The sequence below is a fragment of the Chelonoidis abingdonii genome, chromosome 2, assembly GCF_003597395.2.
Source record: "Chelonoidis abingdonii isolate Lonesome George chromosome 2, CheloAbing_2.0, whole genome shotgun sequence".
Lineage (NCBI taxonomy): Eukaryota > Metazoa > Chordata > Testudines > Testudinidae > Chelonoidis > Chelonoidis abingdonii.
Window position 1 is genome coordinate 5,798,302 of NC_133770.1, and position 20,457 is coordinate 5,818,758.

General features: G+C 46.1%; 1 protein-coding gene across 2 annotated transcripts in view; it reads right to left on the minus strand.

Moving 5' to 3' along the window:
• Positions 1–2,406: 2,406 nt before the first annotated feature.
• The window catches only part of KLHL18 (kelch like family member 18), a 42,082-nt gene continuing 24,031 nt past the window's right edge, over positions 2,407–20,457 (minus strand). Inside the window, exons 4-10 of one of the 2 annotated variants that reach the window (XM_032770650.2) lie at positions 19,105–19,303; positions 15,777–15,937; positions 15,346–15,482; positions 12,870–13,092; positions 9,314–9,418; positions 8,346–8,457; positions 2,407–5,876 (exon numbers count right to left, since the gene is read on the minus strand). In XM_032770650.2, the coding sequence (XP_032626541.1) occupies positions 5,490–5,876; positions 8,346–8,457; positions 9,314–9,418; positions 12,870–13,092; positions 15,346–15,482; positions 15,777–15,937; positions 19,105–19,303 (1,324 nt within the window). In that variant the 3' untranslated portion in view covers positions 2,407–5,489. Of the gene's footprint in view, positions 5,877–8,345; positions 8,458–9,313; positions 9,419–12,869; positions 13,108–15,345; positions 15,483–15,776; positions 15,938–19,104; positions 19,304–20,457 lie in introns of both variants that reach the window. The other variant, XM_032770649.2, reaches the window with a different exon arrangement.

Here is a 20,457-nt window from a genome sequence, read left to right on the forward strand (position 1 = left end):
AAAAGCCTAGAGAAAACGCTCAGCAAGATCTGTAACACTGTTATGCCAGAAGAGCCTAGGCAAAAAATTGGAGTGGCCCGAATGTCTCCAACCCATCGGAAGCTTAGAGTTGATTTAGCAACTTCATCCCTCCCAGGTTGTCACAGACACACTCCATCCATTGGATAACTGATTAGAATATTAAATTTGTAAACACTATTAGTTTTCTATTAATAACCGATCAGCAAGAGACCTAACTCTGCACTCTTCCATGCTAGCTAATGGGCCAACAGCCTCCTAATCACCATATTTGGGTATATATGGGCATATACACTCTTCTACCAGCTCCTCGGCGTGCAGCAGTTCAAAAGTATGCTCAGAGCCAGATTCTCAGCTGGTGTAAGTGCGCCCTGCTCTGCGGACTTCAATGCTTTGATCAATGGCTCTTCTATATGTATTTGAATAGAATGGTGACCAGACAGGCTACCTACCCGTCAGGCCTGACAAGTTCAGGGCTGTGCATTTCCCTTGCAGCAGCTGGTGCTATCCTAGACACCAGGCCAGAGGGACAGCACTCCTTCCACAGCTTTGGGGGCTAGGGAGACCCTCAACTGTAGAAGGCCAAGAAACAAACGAACTCAAGTCTTGGTGAGAAGAGGAAGAGCTGAGTTTCAAGGACTTCGCTTTACAGATGTACTATTGTGATTTCATTCTGCTGTGGATTTGGGATTTTAAAACCAGGCTGGTTCCCCTTCCTTGCCCCTTGTAACAGTGACCTGAAAAAGGAAGCAGTATTATCTAGTGGCTAGGGCACTGCACTGGGAGTCAGGATACCTGGGGTCTGTTCCTGGCTCTGACATGGACTGGCTGTGTGACCTTGCGGACTCTGTGCCTCAGTTAACCCTCTCATCATTTAGATAGGCCCTGCCTCAGAGAGTTTCTCTTTTGCCAGACACCTGTCCAGCACTCAGCACAGGGGGCCCTGATCCAGGCTGTTAACTGTAATACAAACACATTGTAAAGAGAGGATGCTGCTCACTTTGTGGGGAATAAGGTTATAAGATATTCAAACTGCTGGGTGCACTCTGCATAACCTGTGTCCAAAGAGGTGGGAATGCAGGCAGCCAGAGACCCCCTAGCAACATTTCCCGCCCCATCCTCCAAAGTGTTCTCTTTGCTACAGCCTGTTGGTTCAGCTAGCCAGGAAGTGAACTTGAATATGAGTCTTTAACTGTCCCTAAATCACAGCTGTAGTGGATGAGGATTCCTGCAACCCTATGGCATTAAAGACATTATTAAAGATGTGTTTGGAGTACTTACTATCCAGATCTCTCCTGGTCTAGCTAGCCCTCAGAACTGCTCTGAACGCAGTTAGGAATCTGTTCTCTGCAAACAGGCATAAGATTGACTCAGAAAATGCACAAAGCTTCCCTAATTAGCGAACAGGCTGCTGGAGTAACCATTAGCCCACCAGCTGTTTATGGGCATGAAACAGGGTTGGTCAGGCAATTCCCAGTCCACTAGAACCATGCCAATCTCCCTGCCAAGTAAACTCATGGAATGACCATTATGGGAAGCATTCAAGGCAAGGCTAATGGTAAAGTTCATCCTTACGCAAAGAAAAAGAGTCACAAGGGTAAATGCAGTTTTGAAAGAGTTCTCCTTCTCCACTCCCCTTGGGTAACTTTTGATGGGCCTGCAGGATATTTACATACTCAGTGATGCAAATACATTCTCGCTGAGGGGAAAAAATTAGGATGATGGATTAATATAGAGGCAGGAGATAAACGATCCTCCCCCCTAGGAGAGCAACCCCATGATGATCACCATGGTTGCTCTACGGAAGTGGGCACCAAATGACTCGACAGCTGCTGAGCCTTGCTATGTCAACGCAGCGCCCCTGCTAAGACAGACACAGAAACTCCAGTATTTATAGCAGGGGCGGCTCTAGGTATTTTGCACGGCTCTAGGCAGGCTGCCTTCGGTGGCTTGCATGTGGGAGGTGCCCGGTCCCGCGGATTCGGCGGCACCCCTGCGGGAGGTCCACTGAAGCCGCAGGACCAGCGGACCCTCTGCAGGCATGCCACTGAAGGCAACCTGCCTGCCGCCCTCGTGGTGACTGGCAGAGCGCCCCTGGTGGCTTGCCGCCCCAGGCATGTGCTTGGTGTGTTGGTGCCTGGAGCCGCCCTTGTAACAGACAGGGTCCATGATCCCCTAAAGAAATGTGCACACTCAGACCCCTGCTAGTGAGGCTTGGCTGAGTGTGGAAAACACAAGTTGGGAAGATGAATGGGACAGAATGAAATTGCTGATTCCTTCCTTGCCACATACTTTACTTTCAAATTCAAATAAATCGAAAATCCCTCCTCCCCCAGCCACACACACTCACTCCTTTCCCAAGATACACAGTTTAAAAGCCTTGCAGCTAGTGGCAAACAATTTTATTTTTCTACTATCTTTCAGTTCATGGCCCGAAAACCACCTTAGTCTTGATGTCAATGTTTAAAAAAAAGTCTTAGCAGCATGGAAATGCCAAACGAATGTTTATCCTCAAGCATGATCCATTGGTTGGTAAATGTATACAAACAGGAAATAGATATTGATCCCTAGACAAACCACTCACATTTAGAACCAGACATGCTCATATTATACATCTACAATATAAATGGTACCTGAAAACAGAGACGTCCACATCCACACCCAACGAAAAAAATCCAAGCAGCATTGAGGTTTTTTATATGAACAAAAAAAAAACAAAAAAACAACAACCCACGACGACGCGCAGAAATTCAGACTCAGGACCCTGTTTGAAGAGATGCAGAGCATGCTCAGCTCCCGCTGAGTGACCAAAACTAGGGTGCTTCAGGTCTCACAGGATCTGGCCCTTGCAGAGGAAGGTTCGAACATTAAAAAGCATACACGAAAAGGAATGGACTTAAATTTATCATTTTCCCATGTCCCTTTGTGTCAATCGAAGAGATTAGTGTTGGAATACAGCATCCTTCCCTTCCCAGCTGCTCGTCCCATCAGAAGCCTGTGCTGGCATTCTCACAGACTGTGACCAGGGCTTCACTAAAGGAGCATACAGGAGGAAGTAGGCTGAGAAGGAAGCCCTAGATTAGCGACAGACCATATTCATGCAGTGAAATACTGAAGAGCTAATAAATACATTTCACATCATTTTATAACATTATTCCCAAGTTCAAAGGGGTCTCTCCTAGGCCATGCTGTCCTTCCCTCATCCTGCTGCGTCTAGATATTGCACACCACACAGGCTGTCAGTGTCATGCGCTACTCTAACCCCTCTGTGATGGAAGTTAAGCAGAGTGCTGGCTTCATGCTTGGACTGACTAAAGCAGTCATAGACCTACTTGGATTTTGAAAAAGTTGTTGCTTCTTGATTTAGCACAAAAGAAAGTTTCAAAGAATTGTCCCCCTCAGATGTGAGAGAACTCTGACAACTTGTCCACAACCATACCTTGTGCTGGCCACTCACATTTACCTCAACCAAATCATCATGGGATGATCTGCTTCCAAAATAGGGGCAAAGTTTGCCACCTTGAAGCATTTAAAAAAAAAAATCATTGTAAAGCCGGATCTCGGTGCCTGAAGTAGCTACACGGGTAGCAATGTAGGACAAGACTCAGACATGGACCAAGCCATCCACTCTTCAGGTCTACAAAGGTTAACAGGCAACATAAAGGCATCTGACACGTCTCCAGGGCACAGGTGCAGACGCGGACACTCCAAAGCATCTCTTTGTCAGGTGGTACGTGCCACTGCAGCTGCAGTAAGAACACATGGATCCATGTGTCCTTCCATTTGCAATCGTTACAGAAGAGGAGTGACAGGGATATTAAAAAGGCAAAGAACCAAGGAAGAAGGGGAAGAGAACGCTTTATCTTCTGCCAGTATAGGGGTACATGATAGGAAAACAACAATGGGGAACATCTGGGCACGGACTCCTGGGGAAAGACCGGACTGACAGCTTGGTCACTAATAGTCTTTCACATTCATCTCTCCTTTAAGTGAAGGATGTGCACAATTTCACACTTTCGCAACGGTCATTGTTTGGCTGTAAAAAAATGGCTGCATGGCTAGGTTAACAGAGCATCAACCAAGCGTGCTGTAAAGATCTTTCCAGTGTAGCTAAACAGAAAAACCTAGACACTGATTTAACAAAACCTTCGGCTGTGCTGAAAGTTTGTGCATGTTGCGATTTTCCCGGGGCCCAAGTTATGCACAAACCCTTATTGTCTTTACCTATGCATTATTTCTCTGTTAAGGACTAGTCTGTATTTGAGCTTTCTTAAGTGAATGACAGCTGTCAAACAGACCAACAATAGATGTAAGAGCTCAGAACACAACACGCCAAGTGCCTATTTCAAAACCCACAAAACATTTTTGTGAAACCAAAAACATCTGAATGCACAACAGGAACTTTCCAAAACAAAGCACATGTGAGGTGCTACATATTCATCTCTGCGCAAAAGATCAAAAGAACAGATCTTGACCATACTGCAATCGAGCTGTTTCTAATTGTATTTTGGAAACCAATGCCCTAAGTTTTGTGAAAGGATAAAGATTTAAAACAGATTTAATTTAAAAAAAAAGGATCTGTATAATTAACATTTTGGCAATTTTCCTATTTAAATATAAGTTTGCTGCTACTATCATTTATATTCAATTTTTTTCTCAGCAGTCTTTTAGTACTGTTAGATGTTTTAATCTATTTTTTTGGAGAATGTGAAAGGGGAAAACATTTGTCATCCTCTCTTAATGGTTACATCCAATTTTCCTGATCCAGCAGAATAAAGTAAATTACATTCAAAAGACATAAAATGAAACACACTGGTCATAGGGATAGATCCTCCGAAATTAAGGAAGCTACACATCTCCAAGGATTACCCCACTCATGGGCTTCTAAGGACCAATACTGGTGAGAAAGCCCCTCCTGTTTTGTAAGAGTGGGTAAAATCCAACATGCCTGCTAACGAAACAGAATGAACAGGACTGTTTGCAATATTCAAGCTCCTGCAGTGAACAATAAACTGAATCATGGCATTAGGGTCTTTTGCCCTGAACATACTGCATACATACTCTCCCCCACTGATCTGGCCAATATTAGTTTATACAGGGTCAAACCAACATATAGACTCCACCACTGCTTCCCAACAGCATAACCAGAAGTAGACCACGTCTGGATCAATGCAGTACCTGAAGCAAAGGCTAGGAGAAGGAAGCATCTACCTAGCCTTAGATCCACATAATGACCAAAGTGTGGGGGAAGGGAAGGGAGTAGGTTACACACGCATGATCTGAACGGTGAATTATTCATCTGTTGTGGAGCCTCAGCCCAAAAAATCGCAGGGCGACTTTCTTTTGAACCGTTTGTGTTCGCGAATGACACTTGAGCACCTAGAATGTACCTCTTGATATATCACATCAAAAAACCCTCGCTAAACCTCTCCAGGGATTGTTGCTTGAAGATGGTCACCAATGCTTCCTTCTCAGATGGTAAGGAGCGGTATGCACCCCACACCAACCCCTCCCTCGTGACACACCATAGGGGCCATGAATGTCCAGCGGTTGGTTTCTGGGTCGTACATCTCCACAGAGCTCAGGTTGGACTGTCCGTCATAGCCACCCACACAATACAGGCGGCCACAGTTGGCTACCAGGGAGACGCGGCTCCGTCGGGTGTTCATCGGGACAATTAGGTACCACTGATCCGCCATGGAGCTGTACACCTCGGCGATGCTGAGGAAGCCAGACCCATCGTAGCCGCCACAGACGAACATCTTGCTGCCCAGGGAGGCGGCTCCATGCCGACAACGCTTGTTCAGCATGCTTGCAACAGGGTGCCACGTGGCTGTGTGAGGGTTGTAGTACTCCACCTGCAGTTAAGAGAGTGTCGACACATTAAGTGAGTTCTGGCATTAGTATCCCTGCATTGTGCATTGCACACGGACAAGAAACGATACCTGCCCTTGAGTCCAGGTAAGTATATGTCACTAAGATAATTACAGGCAGACTAGGAAATTTTTATCATGACTTCATAGATTTAGAGTTTAAGACAGAAAGGGACCATCAATTCATCTAGTCTGGCCCTCTGTTTAACACAGGCCACTAAATTATACCCAGTTATACCTGTATAAAGGTATACAATAACTTGCACTTGGCTAACGCATCTTCCAGAAAGGCAGCCAGTCTTTGTTTGGAGATGTGGTGGTTGTGATTCCACCACCTCCATCAGTAGGTGGTGCCAATGGTTAATCACCCTCAGTTTTAAAATAGCATGTCGAATTTCTAAATTTGAACTTGTCTGGTTTCAGCTTTCAGCCATTCTTGCTAACCTTCCGTATGGCTTATAGAGGCATAGAAACGTAGGGCTGGAACAGGAAATCGAATCCAACCTTGACATGCTAGAGGCAGGACTGAGTAAATCTAGACCATCCCTGACAGGTGTTTGCCTAACCTCTTTCTTAAAAAAGATAGGGATGGGACTCTATTCCAGTGCCTAAGTATCCTTACAGCTGGAAAGGTTTCCTAATATGTAACCTAAATCTTGCTTGCTGCAGATTAAATCCATTACTTCTTGTTCTCCATGTCCGCCAAAGGCAGGATAATTGATTACCATCCTCTTTATAATGGCCCTTAATCTGAGGACTTATGAGAACACCCCTCCCAGACACACACACCGTCTCCTTTTCACAAGAAGAAACATGCCCAGTGTTATTCAATCTTTCCTCATAACCTTACGTCAGGTTTTTTAAACCTTTTATCAGTATTGTTGCTCTCCTCTGGACTTTCTCATTTGTCCACATCTTTCTTAAAGTGTGGTGCCTAAAACTGGACAATACTCCAGCTGAAGCCTCACCAGCACTGATTAGACTGGGAAAATCACTTCTGGTGTCTTACATATGACACTCCTATTAATGCCATCCAGAATGATATTTGCCTTTTTTTGCAACTCGGTCACATTGTTGGTTCCTATTCATTTTGTAATCCCCTATAGCCCCCAGCGCCTTTTCTGCAGTACAACTGCCTAGCCAGTTAGTCCCCATTTTGTAATTGTGCCTTTGATTTTTCCTTCTTAAGTATATTACTTTGCACTTGTCTTTACTGAACTACATTGTGTTGTTTTCAGATAATTCACCGTTTATTAAGTTGATTTTGAATTCTAATCTTGTCCTCCAAAGTGCTTGCACCCCCTCCCAGCTTGGCGCCATCAGCAAATTTTATAAGCATGCTTCCTATTCCATTATTCAAGTCATAAAAAAAATATGGAATAGTACCAGACCCAGGACAGACCCCTGCTGTCTAGCTATGTCCTCCCAGACTGACAGTGAACATTCATAATTACTCTTTGAGTATGGTTTTTCAATCAGTTGTGCACTCCCACCTTGTAATAATTTTATCCAGACTTGTACAAGGAAAACTTGGATCTCAAAATGGTTTTTCAACAAGAAAATACGGTCGTCAGAATGTATCTGTGGTAGATCTGGAGCGTGGCAAAGCTGTGGTCCAGGCAGGCCGATATGTTAGCCCAGATTCAGCTTTTGGGTGTCCCAGGCTGACAGACAATAGGATTTTTTCCTAGTCTGCTAGGGAAGGCAGTAATAGTCAATATTACAGCCCAGTCTGAAGGCTGGACCTCCAGTTGACAAGCTAATGTTCCAAGAGCACTTAATGGGTGGCAAGACTGATTCAGATACAACAAACCGCACTTCTGTGCCCAGTAGGACAGAAGAGAACCCTCATAACAGACTTTTCTGAATAAAAAAATATAAGGAAATCTATAAATTAGGACTGAGACTGGAATCACAGTAGGAACAGCAGCTCTGTCCTGCACAGTCAACTCCCGCTGCCTTCTGAGTTTGTTTAAAGGGTCACAATAGTTTCTGAAACGACATCCCACAAACAGGCAAAGAAAGCAGATAGAATGAACATGGCCACCTGGGAGTTTTAATGGAGCTAGAAACATGAAGGACCAAAGACACGAGGCTAAAATGATTTACTAAACGAAGAGGGAGGAACTGGTGAGAACCGAGTCGACTGCTGGAGCAGTCTCACTTCTTGGCTCAGACCACAAAAGAGCAGGAGTTGCACTGTCTCAGGCTAGCCCCTAGTGGGTATTTGGGTGGCTCAGTTAGCAGTCCCTGCTCAGGAACCATCCAGGAATAGATCAACAGGTGCCGTTAAAGACAAGGACTAACGAGCTGTATGCTTAGATTAGGGAGCTGTGTAAGCTTTCCCACCTGCCCTTTTACCGATCTCTGGTCAGTGCTCTTAGTCCAACTTCATCAGCACAAAGTTACAAGAAATCAACGTGGTACAGAACGGGCTCTAAAATTCAAACTTACGCTGCTGAAAATTTGTAAACCGTCGTGTCCTCCAGACACATAGATCCTGCCTTCGAACACGGTGACTCCAGCCGCGCTGCGATTCGAACTCATGGGAGTCGCTACCGTCCACCTTGCCAAAAGAAGCAAACAGCAGAAGTGCAAGAGTCTCTTCCTTCCATAGGCAGAGCTCATGTAGCTTCACATAAAACACATTCAGTGAGCTGCTCCATGGATTATACAAATGTTTCAGCAGACCCAGAAGCCTTTCAGATACTGAGTTTCTAGTATTTTTCACTCAACTATCCATAAGTTCTGGACAAAGCCCTTCATTCTCAGATTTTATTTTGTTTAAATAAACAAAAAAATTCTCTAGAATTTATCAGTGTTTATTACAAAGATTCATAATTGGGTGAATATCAGCACAATAAATTAACTTCACCGATTTCTGGGTAAACACTGGAGATAATATTGGGGAACAGAAGGATGGAAAAAAGCAACAATAGGGAAAAGTAAGAGTATTGAAAGTAAAAATAACGTAATGCTGTGGTTTATTTCATGAACTGGATGTTAACAGGACGTACACATGTGTCTTCGACTATGTCACCGTACTTTAACAATCTTGTATTTACACTTCATCTATTTGGATATTAACAAACAGATCTCTCTCATGTAACGTACTGAATTTTCTTAAGACAAATCAGTATTTCCATGTACCTGAATGTGGGGAGGGCGGGTGAGAGGGGGGGAAATCAGTAAAAACTGAAAACGAAGGGCCTTAGCTCTGTATCAAAACTTTACTCCATTCACTTCTCTCGAGCGAGGGCGCATGGTTTGAAGCCAAATATAGTGCTATACAGGAAATCAAAGGTTTTCCAGCATATCGTAGCTCATTGGTTTTTAAAAACAGCACTCTCAGCTATTATTTCTATGCTTCAGGATGTGGGCAGAGCCCAGTGCGAGAAGCAGTAGTACATTTAGAAGCTTACTTGTCTGTTTCTGGTGAGTACGTTTCCACAGAGTTGAGGGATGAGTTTCCATCATACCCACCGCATACATAGATCTGCCCATCCAGCACTACTGTTCCCATTGCACTGCAATGAAGTGCACAACACCAGGTTAGATTGCTTTGGGCAAACGATACATGTTGAATTACAAAACACATTTTTTCAACGTTATCTTGGCTAACACCTGGCGGATAAAACAGCTTAATGTGGAAATGGGAGTTTGACAATCAGGTCGATAGATACAGTACTGAACTACATATTTATATAGCCTGCATGACCATAGCATCTGGCTAACACTGAGATGTTCATGAATAAAGTCTACTGCAGACAATCAGAAAACTGCTTGAGAGATGTAGAGAAATTGTTAATAACATTCTGCAAATGCGCCTCGATCCTGCCCTGAAAGAACCAACTCTAGGGAGCGTAACGTTTAGTCTTTGCTCCTTTTTAACTCTATCAACAGTGGCCACCCATGGAGCTGACTGGTGGCGGAGTTCAGCAAGCTAGGTAGTAGTCTGAGATGGTCAACTCAACCAGGCACACTTTGGTCACTATTGACCTAATATGGAATCAATGAACTGACCTAGGAGGGAAAGGCTCAGTATCCTATCACCGGTGTGCTAAACCATCTGTCTGGCCCCAAAACTGGTTTCACAGTAACAGACCTTTCTACATTAAGTCCCCACAAAACGTCCCCTTTTGTTCCCCTCCCCCTTCCAACTCCCACCCCAAGAAGAGGTTTGGCCCTGAAAAGGGAGACATGCCATAGACTCTGTAGCGGGGTGAGCACTCACTCTGACCTTGGAGGGGTTGGAAAAACCCTGCAGTAGCTGGGGCTGAGTAAGGTAAAACCCTGGCTGATTGGGGGAAGTGGATGCAGCTGGGGCCATGCCCCAAACTGAGCCACAGGGCTTTATAAGGCGGCCAGGGAAGCCAGAAACAGCAGTCTCCCTCTGCCTGTAGAGGGAGAAGGGCCTAGCTGCAGGGAGCTAGATACAGGGTACCTGAGTGGAACAGGGCTGGGGAAAGGCAGAGGAGCTGGGGAGCTCCAGCCTGGAAAGCCCCAGGCTGCAGCCTAGCATAAGGCCAAGAGGTACTGGGGGTTGCAGGGCGCAACCCAAGGGGGAGGCAAAGGCAGCAGGTCCAAACCACTTTGCCTATGATGAGTGGCTGATATTGCAGTCTGCCACAGTGAACGGGGGCTAGATGGAAACTGGGCAGTAGCCAAAACTGAGGTGAAGTGGGGATAGTGGGTTGGAGGTTCCTCAGGGAGGGGAGACCTAGGTTGGTGGGGTACTGCCAGGGGCACCACCCCAGGTAAAAGGGCACTGGGGTCCCGGGAAGGGACACGAGGGCCAAGAGGACAGGCAGATCACCGGCCTGAAGAGGGCGCTCTTTGCTGGAAAAAGAGCTAATTCCTGAAGACAACCAGCAGGAGACGCCGCAGGGGTGAGTCCGCATGTCTACAGACTCCATGAAGTCCACCAGGGACGTTACTCTTACTGTTGATTTTGTGTGGAAGATGGTGATGGGCTTCAGTACAAAACCCTTATATAGACAGCAGTACCAATGTCAACTCCATTAAGCTGATCAGCTCTCCACTGTGTTTGACAGGTTAAACATTTGGCTCACAATGCACATTAAGGAATGGGATAATGGCATTCCACCTTCAGTTTAAACCTGCAGCTTCACATTCATGTTCTCCTCTTAAAGCCCCCCACCCCCTTTTCCTCTCAGCACTCATCATGCAATGAGAAAACCATTATGGACTGCAAAAGCCAAGCTCTTGGATACAATCCTTCAGGTGCACTCTGCTCTGTGTAAAACACCCTCTTATGGACACCCACTCTGCTTGGATTCAAAGGACTAAGTTTTAGTGAGGATGAAACGACAACACTCTCATCATGCAAGCTTCAGTGAAGTGCGAGCAGAACAGGATCCTCGTGGCAGGGTTGCAGCCCAGAATGTTGTTTAGGGGATTAGCAAACTCAGCTGCTTTGTTCCTAGTGCAAAGAGCAGAATAAGTCAGCTACGGAAGAAAAGCAGTCATCTTACTGTGGGAAAAACTCCATACAAGGAACTTCATAGCTATGCAAAAACAGAGTTTTCCTACTAGAGATTATGATATGCGTGGAAATGGTTTCAGGTCTTTACACTCAAGATCACCCCTGGAGCCAGACCTAAAGCCTTGGCCAGCTACCAGTCTGAACAGGGCTTACTTGGCACAACCTGCTTAACTCCCGGATTGCACACTACAGACTTTAAATTGTATTTGCTTGAACAGAGCAGCTAACCACCCTGAACGAGTGCAATCGCAGCAGAATCGCACTGATGCCACCAAGCATCTGGGTTGTACACAGAATTTCAAGTAATAAGATACATGCAGTACGCTCTTCCCAAGCAATTAGCATTTGAAACCACATTAAAATAAGGCGCACAAATGACTATGGGGAAAACGTGCTGCAAAGCTAGCAGAAGCGGGCAGTTTAAGAACTCAGTGACCAAGGAGCAGGAAAAAGAAACCAGAGTAAAAACACTGAAAGCCACAAACACATTTAAATTTGGAAGGAGATAAATGAGCCACAGGCTGCTGCAGAAGGAGAGAAAGTGCTGCCAGGAGAGTTAATAGGTGGGTTTTCAATATTGTTGGCCACATAACGCTGTGTGCCTTTCCAAGTGCCACCACAACATAATTCCTAGGTTGGTGTGAACTGCATCAACTTCCCCTTGCTCAGCATATAAACCACCAGCTCTTCCGCTCAGCCATAAGATCACTCCAGACTCATTTTGCAAAGCCTGGACTGCAAGCCCTGCATTGTGTGAACTGGCAACGCTTTCCAGTGGAGGAGTCTATACGCTCAGTGATGCATGAATGCACCACAGAGACAGAAGACCCATGTGTCCATCACCTTGCCTGTCAGTGGATGAGTGTTCCCTACAACACATTTTCCACTGCTTTATAGAGTCTAGTTTTAAAAAGGTCCCAAGCAACATGGCTTCTACTACTTCCTTTGGGAATCTATTCCACATCCTTACAGATCTACCAGCGATTCTTTCTGATATTCAGCCTGTCATCTCTGTCTCAATTTCATCTTATTTTTCTTTGTGCCACCACAAATTCTCCCTCCAGCACTTACACCAACACAGCCCTTGGTCACTGTGTAGCCACACCATAGATATGTAGCTTTTCATATCTTTCCTCATACATCAGTCCCTCTAGACTCGCCCTGATGTTCTCTGAACTCCCTCCGGTGAATCATTTTGGTAAAGAGGAGGCCAGAACGGAATGTAACATTTCAAGCGCACTTGCACCAGAGCTATGCAAAGTGCAACCATTCCCTTCCTGTTCCATTCCTTTGTGCATGCAGCCCAAAATGTGTATTGACCTTTCTCCTATTGTACTGCACTGCAAACTCTGATCTCCCAGGTCACCTCAGCCATTTTCAGCACTTCCTAGATTTTTTCCCTGCCATTGTGAACATTTCATCTCTTCCCCGCTCAAATTCTCTGTACAGAATGGAGTGTATGTCTCACGTACCTTCGTTTGCTGTTCATGCTTCCCACTTTGGACCAAGAATCCATCTCTGGGTTGTAAACTTCTACCGTACTCAGTCTTAATTGGCCATCATATCCACCAATGGCATACAAGAGTCCATTCACCACAGCCACACCCACTCGGCTACGTGCTGTCGTCATCGGCTGGCACTTCTCCCAGCGATTTGCAATGGGGTCAAAGACTTCCACCACGTTCAGTGAATCACCTGCATAAAAATTTGCTACTCAAATTTAAAAAAGTGACAGGTTTTGGGTTTCTTTTTTTTTTTTTTTGCTGGCATCTCTGCTGAACAGGGGGCAGAAGCAGAAAGTGATGGACTTTTCCCATCTGTTCATGCATGCATGGAAGGATAATGGCAATACAGGGTTTGCGCTCTGAGCATTAAGGGCAAAACCTGGACTCAGTGCCTGGAGTATCTGTAGGGATGGCCTGTGCAGGCAGCAGTGGAGAAGAGATCCTGCCCCCCAGGCTATGGAATGGTAGTGGAGCCTGTAAACAGTCCGTATTCGAGTCTCTGGGTTGGTGCAACCTCCTCAGCCCCTGCATCTCCACATTCCTACATAAACGTCAGCAGGTGCAAGAAGACCCCATCAGCACATTGGCCCATCCCCACCCAACCCCGATGGGGAACTGCTCAACATTGGAGGGAGTTCCTGTAAAACTGGGCTCCACAATCCTTGCAGACTCCTGACATCCTGCTCCTGCCCAGTCCCTGCAATCAAACCACAGGCAGGACGCTCAGAGCGGGTAGCCGGGTTTGAGACTTAACAATTAACATAGCAGGGGCCAGTCAACTCCCTGGAATCACAGCAACAACATTCCCGCATGGCTGACTTCATTCTTCTAGGGTAGGGAATCCAGGTCTCAGGAAGCAGCCCTGTAGTAAGTGCGTGTTCATTGGATAATAGGATAAATGCCATGCAGCAGCCCATTTTAAAAGCTATTATTAAGTTTCTTGGGTTTAAGCAGGTTGACCGTGGGCCTAAAGAACTATGGAAGAGACCAGTTTATCTGAAATCCTACTTGCTGAACCTGCGCTTTATCAAATCCCTTCCTTGTCCCACAAGGATCTCATGCTGGGGGAACAAGGCAGGGATTTGGATAACTGGGAGGCTCAGATAATAGAGCAGAGACCCCCGTTCAGGACTGTGAGGAAGACGAGTCCCCGGCCGCAGAGGAGGCCACCCTCCTGCTGAATGGCTCCTGTGGCAGTGCGGAGAACCCTCTGCAGCCGGGTAGTCATGGGAGAGAACGAGTGGGGTAGTAACAGCAGGGCTGCAGAGGGCTCCTTCCACTGCTGCTGGGCCGCTGACATCTGATCCCTGCAGGCACAAGGTTCAGGGATGGCTACGGTCCTGGAGGGGCAGAGTCCTGGTCAGGGGCGTTTGTGTCCCAAGGGATTGGGCGTCAATGGCTCTGTGGCAGCACAGCGAGCCCTCTGCATCCCCAGTGTCAGGGGAGCAAATGAGCAGGGCAGCGCAGACACCCCTGGCCAGGACTGCGGGGAAGAGGCTCCTGTCCTCTCCATCATCCAAACACCTGATTATTTGGATAAAACTTGTGTGCCCCCTGCTAATCAGATAATGGGGAGCACCGTCCTTGGAGTGACTCCCTGTGTACCTAAATCAAAGAGAAGCTGAACAACTAATACGTGCTCTTGTTCCCATGATGATGCTTTGCATGGCACGAGCCACGTTTTCATGGTCAAGGTACAACAGAAAGGTTCATAATGGAAATGGAAACAGCCTTTACTACACAGGCTTTGCTTCTCTGAAAGAGACCAAAGAGCACTGCAATTATTTTACCTGTTGTATGCTTGAATGCAATGCATGAATCCTGCCAATCAGGGGCAGCTCTAGGGATTTTGCCGCCCCAAGCACGGGAGGCAGACTGCCTTTGGCGGCTTGCCTGTGGAGGGTCCGCTGGACCTGCGGCTTCGGACCTCCCGCAGGTGCATCGAAGCCGCGGGCCCAGCGGACCCTCCACAGGCAAGCCACCGAAGGCAGCCTGCCTGCCACCCTCGCGGCGACCGGCAGAGCGCCCCTCGCGGCTTGCCGCCCCAAGCACGCACTTGGCATGCTGGAGCCTGGAGCTGCCCCTGCTGCCAATATGTTCTTCTAGTACTGCCTTCAGGGTTCTCCGCACTTCCACTGGACCCCATGATTTTAAAGAGACGCATGCAACAGGTTTGTGTTCAGCGCAATTTCACAAAAACTGGAAACACCCCTCAGCAATTCAGCCAGCATTCCTAGAGTGATAAAGATTCAACAACTGGCAACAGCCCCCTTCAGCATTTTATCGGCTGGATGACATGAGTGTCAACCCAGGGCTGCAGAAAAAGGGAAGTGCAGGAGAGACTGCTCACCATTGTATGGGTGAAGAATGAAGTTAACAGTCTGATGCCGTTACTCAATAGACACATCACTGTGTAGTTGTGGGAAGTGGATATGCAAGGTACCTGCTGAATTAAGACCTCCAACAGCATAAATCAATCCTGCGATCGACGTGCAGCACCGGGGACGCGTTTTGAATGCCGGGAGGTGCGGCCGGCGTTCTGGCATTAGGTGATAGTCTTTTGCTTCATCCACCAGGTCTCTGAAAATAAGACCAAACGTTAGAACGATAGTTTGGTGGGTCTTGGGACCACCGTCCAAACTGGCCCCTCTGCTGAAGCTGCCAATGATTACGTCAACTGATCTCTTCTCTACCCTACAGAGCAAATCCTTCTAGATGATGGTTTAGCCACGTCAGCAGGGCAGCATGAGAGAATCGCTCTTCTGCTACATGTTCCCATTTCATGGAGAGAGGATTTCAGTCTCTGGGACAGCCAATCCAACACACTATCAGCAGGGAGGCCCACACACACTGGACAACTCCTGAACAGCTCACCGGCATTTGTGGCAGCAGCGGACAAGGTCATCCTGTTGCACACGGTCAGTGAGGAACTGAGGTCGACAAAGGGGCAGTCGGATTTTGGACAGTAGCTCAGGTAAGCAGGGTTCCCTCTGATCTCGGTCGTACCGCACCCAGGCTAACGCAGCTTCGAATACCTGCCAGAAGAGAGAGGAGCCATTTCTTTGCTAGGTCTCTGCACCCGGGGGAGACATGAGATTTTGTTTTCTCTGTCCTGAAGCAGCTCACAAAAGGAGGGATGAGGATAAACTTGAACAGATGGACTGTAATAAAAGGAACGTCTCACCAAGGTGCACAGGTGATCAGGAAAACAAGTTACTCAAGGGATCTAGCCCAGGGTCAGCAACCTTTCAGAAGTGGCATGCCGAGTCTTCATTTATTCACTCTAATTTAAGGTTTTGCATGCCAGTAATAAATTTTAATGTTTTTAGAAGGTCTCTTTCCATAAGTCTATAATATATAACTAAACTATTGTTGCATGTAAAGTAAATAAGGTTTTTAAAATGTTTACGAAGCTTCATTTAAAATTAAATTAAAATGCAGAGCCCCCCCGGACCGTTGGCCAGGACCCAGGCAGTGTGAGTGCCACAGAAAATCAGCTCGAATGCCGCCTTCCACACACGCGCCATAGGTTGCTTACCCCGATCTAGAGCAAAGATAGTTACACTTTGCCATTCAGAGTACAGCATGTCTCAGCTAACATCCAGCTCAGCACATTATTCCTTCCCCATTCTTAGCATACACCTTTCAATCACAGAGGCTATCAATGCCATTCCTGAATCCACCAGAGGGGTCCATTATAACACAGGGCCCAGATTTGGAATCAATTCCCCACCCATGTGTCTGAAATAGCCCCAGCATGTTGACCTTCTGGGTGTGCAGCTGAGAACTTCCATTTCAGGGGGCACTGTTCCACTGGTCTAACCAGGCTACCGCCACTGCACTCAGAGATCCTGCTGGGCTGATCAGCAGCAGAAAAGAATTTAAACCAAGGTCTCCACAATACTGATGTGGAACAGCATTAATGCCTTTAAGGCCAACAGTTTACAGGGTTCGGCCCCTCTTCTCCCAAGAACTGAACTAATAGCACCAGAAAAAGTTTTGCTTTGTAAACATCTGATTATTGGCATTTGTGGTTACTGCTGCCACCTTGTGGTGCAATCTTGTCACTGAAACAGGCCACTAACCATCATGCATACTTGCTAAATATTGAGTTGTCATGGAGAAAATATGGATAGCCACACACATCAAACCGAAGTTTCCAAGCCTTTCATTTTACACTGGACAAAGCCAGAACCTCCCACTTCCGTTCTCTAGAGGGTTCTAGCATAAAGTATTTCTCCAACAGATCAGCTGGCAGTCATATCTTTAAATGCAACTTGCACCCCAGAAGACCCCAAAACATTGAACAGTAGAACCTCAGCGTTACGAACACCCTGGGGTTGGAGGTTGTTTGTAACTCTGAACAAAATGTTATGGTTGTTCTTTCATAGATTTATAGACTCTAGGACTGGAAGGGAACTCGAGAGGTCATTGAGTCCAGTCCCCTGCCCTCATGGCAGGACCAAATATGTCTAGACCATCCCTGATAGACTTTCAAAATAAAAAAAGATAAACTTTCAAAAGTTTACAACTGAACATTGGACTTAAATACAGCTTGAAACTTTACAATGCAAAAGAAAAATGATTCTTTAACCATCTTAATTTAAGTGAAACAAGCACAGAAACCATTTCCTTACATTATCAAATCTTTTTTTAAAAACTTTCCCTGTATTTTTAGTAGGTTATATTTAAAACAATACTGTACTGCATTTGCTTTTTTTTGTCTCTGTTGCTCTCTGACTGTGTACTTCTGGTTCCAAATGAGGCGTGTGGTTGACCAGTCAGTTCCTAACTCTGGTGTTCGTAACTCTGAGGTTCTACTGTAAACCCAACTGCATGCTGCTCTGCACTAAAATGCAACCAGCTCAGAGGTGGAGGGTGGCGGCCAGCCTGCTGCACAACAGTTAGAAGGGAAATGGTCACCAAGGGCATTGGGACAGAGTCCGCCCCTCACAAGGAGAGTCCTGGAATCATAACTGCTTCAGGCAGCAGGGAGGACTTCTCATTTTAAAATCCTATGAAAGATACAAAGCCTGCGCTAAAGTTTACCTGCCTCAAAAGAAGGCGGCTTGATTTGAGCATGCCTGAAATTTGAACAAGAGGTTCTAAGAAAATAAGACGTTTCAGACCTGATGCTTATACCCCTAACCAGGGCCCTCTTTTTCCAACCCGGACTTTCTAGAAGTCTGATTTCTCTCTTTAGGAATAAGCCCCCAGCACCACCAGAGGGGACGCAATGGCTTGAGAACTGGCAGTAGGATGCTGAGCCTTTCAGCTGCAGATCTCCAGTTCAGATCGGGATTGCTGCTGCTACGGGTCAAAGTGGCGACAGTTATTCAAAGTGGTGACGGTTATTTATAATGGCCTATGCGAAGTGACTTGGTGTGGTTCAGTCCAGTTCCTTGTACAAAGGCCTTCATATTATGTAAGCCACCAACCTGACCACCTCATTGGCCATTTCAGGAGGAAGAGTCATTACAAAATGCTGTAGAGAATCTCAATCCTCGAAGGAATCCCTCCAGAATAAGGCTGAAACACTGTTTATTATGTAGTTCTAGAGATTGCCTCCAGGACAGAGATCTTGGCACCTTTCACCAGAATTGAAGTCACTCATTAAAGCAAGAGGCACAATCACTAGAAGCAGCAAAGAATCCTGTGGCACCTTATAGACTAACAGATGTTTTGGAGCATGAGCTTTCGTGGGTGAATACTCACTTCATCAGATGCATCTGACGAAGTGGGTATTCACCCACGAAAGCTCATGCTCCAAAACGTCTGTTAGTCTATAAGGTGTCACAGGATTCTTTGCTGCTTTTACAGATCCAGACTAACATGGCTACCCCTCTGATACTTGACAATCACTAGAGTTCAGGATGTCAAGGTTTCTCTGCCATGAACATTTCAGCACAGTTCAGTGCCATGCTTGGCAAATAACAGATGCTCCCCAGAACAGTGTTCTGATAACTAAGCTGAGAGAAGCCCCAATTCTTACAAGTTATGTACAGAATGAAAGAGTCAGAGCACCACTATTCTAGCCAAGGGCATACACACACCATCCACAAGACCATCTTCTCAGCTTTGGTCATTGCATGGACCAGTTCAACTTCTCACCCAGATCTGCTGTGTGACTGCCCCAATGGTTTCAAATCCTCTGGTGGCAAAAGGTGCCTCTGCTATGCCATATACTGGCTGGTGCACATACCTGCTCCTCAGACTTGACGTTGAGCTCTTCCCTTGAAACCAGCTCCAGCACGTCTTCGAAGGGTAGACCAAGGAACTCTTCAGACATGGACACCTCCACAAAATGCTGGTGGATGAAGCTATTGGCAGATTCGTAGAGCACGGCACACATCATGGTTTCTGCAAACTGACGTACACCCAGGCAGTTCTTAGGATGAAGCCTTGGGGGGGATACAAATTAACATTATTTTAATAGGGGGTTAGCAATTTACACCTTTTTAATGCAGTCCAAAGAAGCAGTGAATATGAAACTGAACCAAGGGAAAACGTAACCTTGTGAAACTGATGGATGCGCCACATTAGAGAATTCACCCTTCCAACAGACACCAGTTCGCAGGTTAAACTGGCCAGTCTATGCACAGTCATGGAGACTGACACATGCCAAATTAAGAGGATGGAGAATCGCACCATATGGACAATAAGCCCCCTTGCTGACATTCTCTGAAGTAGCAAAGACTGAGTGGACCTAGAGACTGATGTACACTCTCCCCGGGCGGGTCTCCTAAAGTCAAGGCTGTGACATGTAGGAGTAGCAGTACAAGAGTCTACACAATGTCTATTCCATGCATAAGTCTGACTTCAGATTCCAGGAATGAAACCTGTTGGTTTGACAGCAAGGATAAGCGTGTTCTTCAGAAACTTACAAACCTTGTTTGTTTTCACCAGGGACCTTTGCTAATTATCGAAGTGAGATGTTGGTCACCTCTTCTTACTTGACTTTCCTGGCCAACAAAGCTTTATTGAGGATGTCTTTTAGCAATTAAAGGTCAGAATGGAGGAACAATCCCTGCAGAAATGAACTAGTGATCAGACCAGCTGAACAGGTGCTGCTGCATGCCATCATAAAGCAGCACAAAAACTGAAAATGTATTGTTCTAAACAACAGTGCGGTGCAAGGAGCTTTCGCACAGATGTTTCCTAAAAACTTGCAAAAATGCTGAAAATCAAGTCCACGCTATGGGAGATTTGGAAACTCCCATCTAAGGGAGAAATTCTGCCACCAGATCTGTGCATCTCTGTTCAACAAGAGATGACCATTCTGGTTGTTTCACAGTATTTATGGGTCATGTAGCTATGAGACATGTCAGAATACTATTGTTTGTTTCTCTTCTTCTAACCGAAATGAAAATAGTTTGTGGAAACATTTGGTACCACTCTTGCCTCACCATTAAACTAGGCCTACAATGCCCAGAATCAGATTCTGACAGAGATGCCTCAGCTTTGCCTAACTGGGGACCACAAAGTCACCAGTACCACAGCAGGGCAAACTCAGTAGTTTGAGCCAAGACCATTCACTACAGCAGCAGCAAACAGA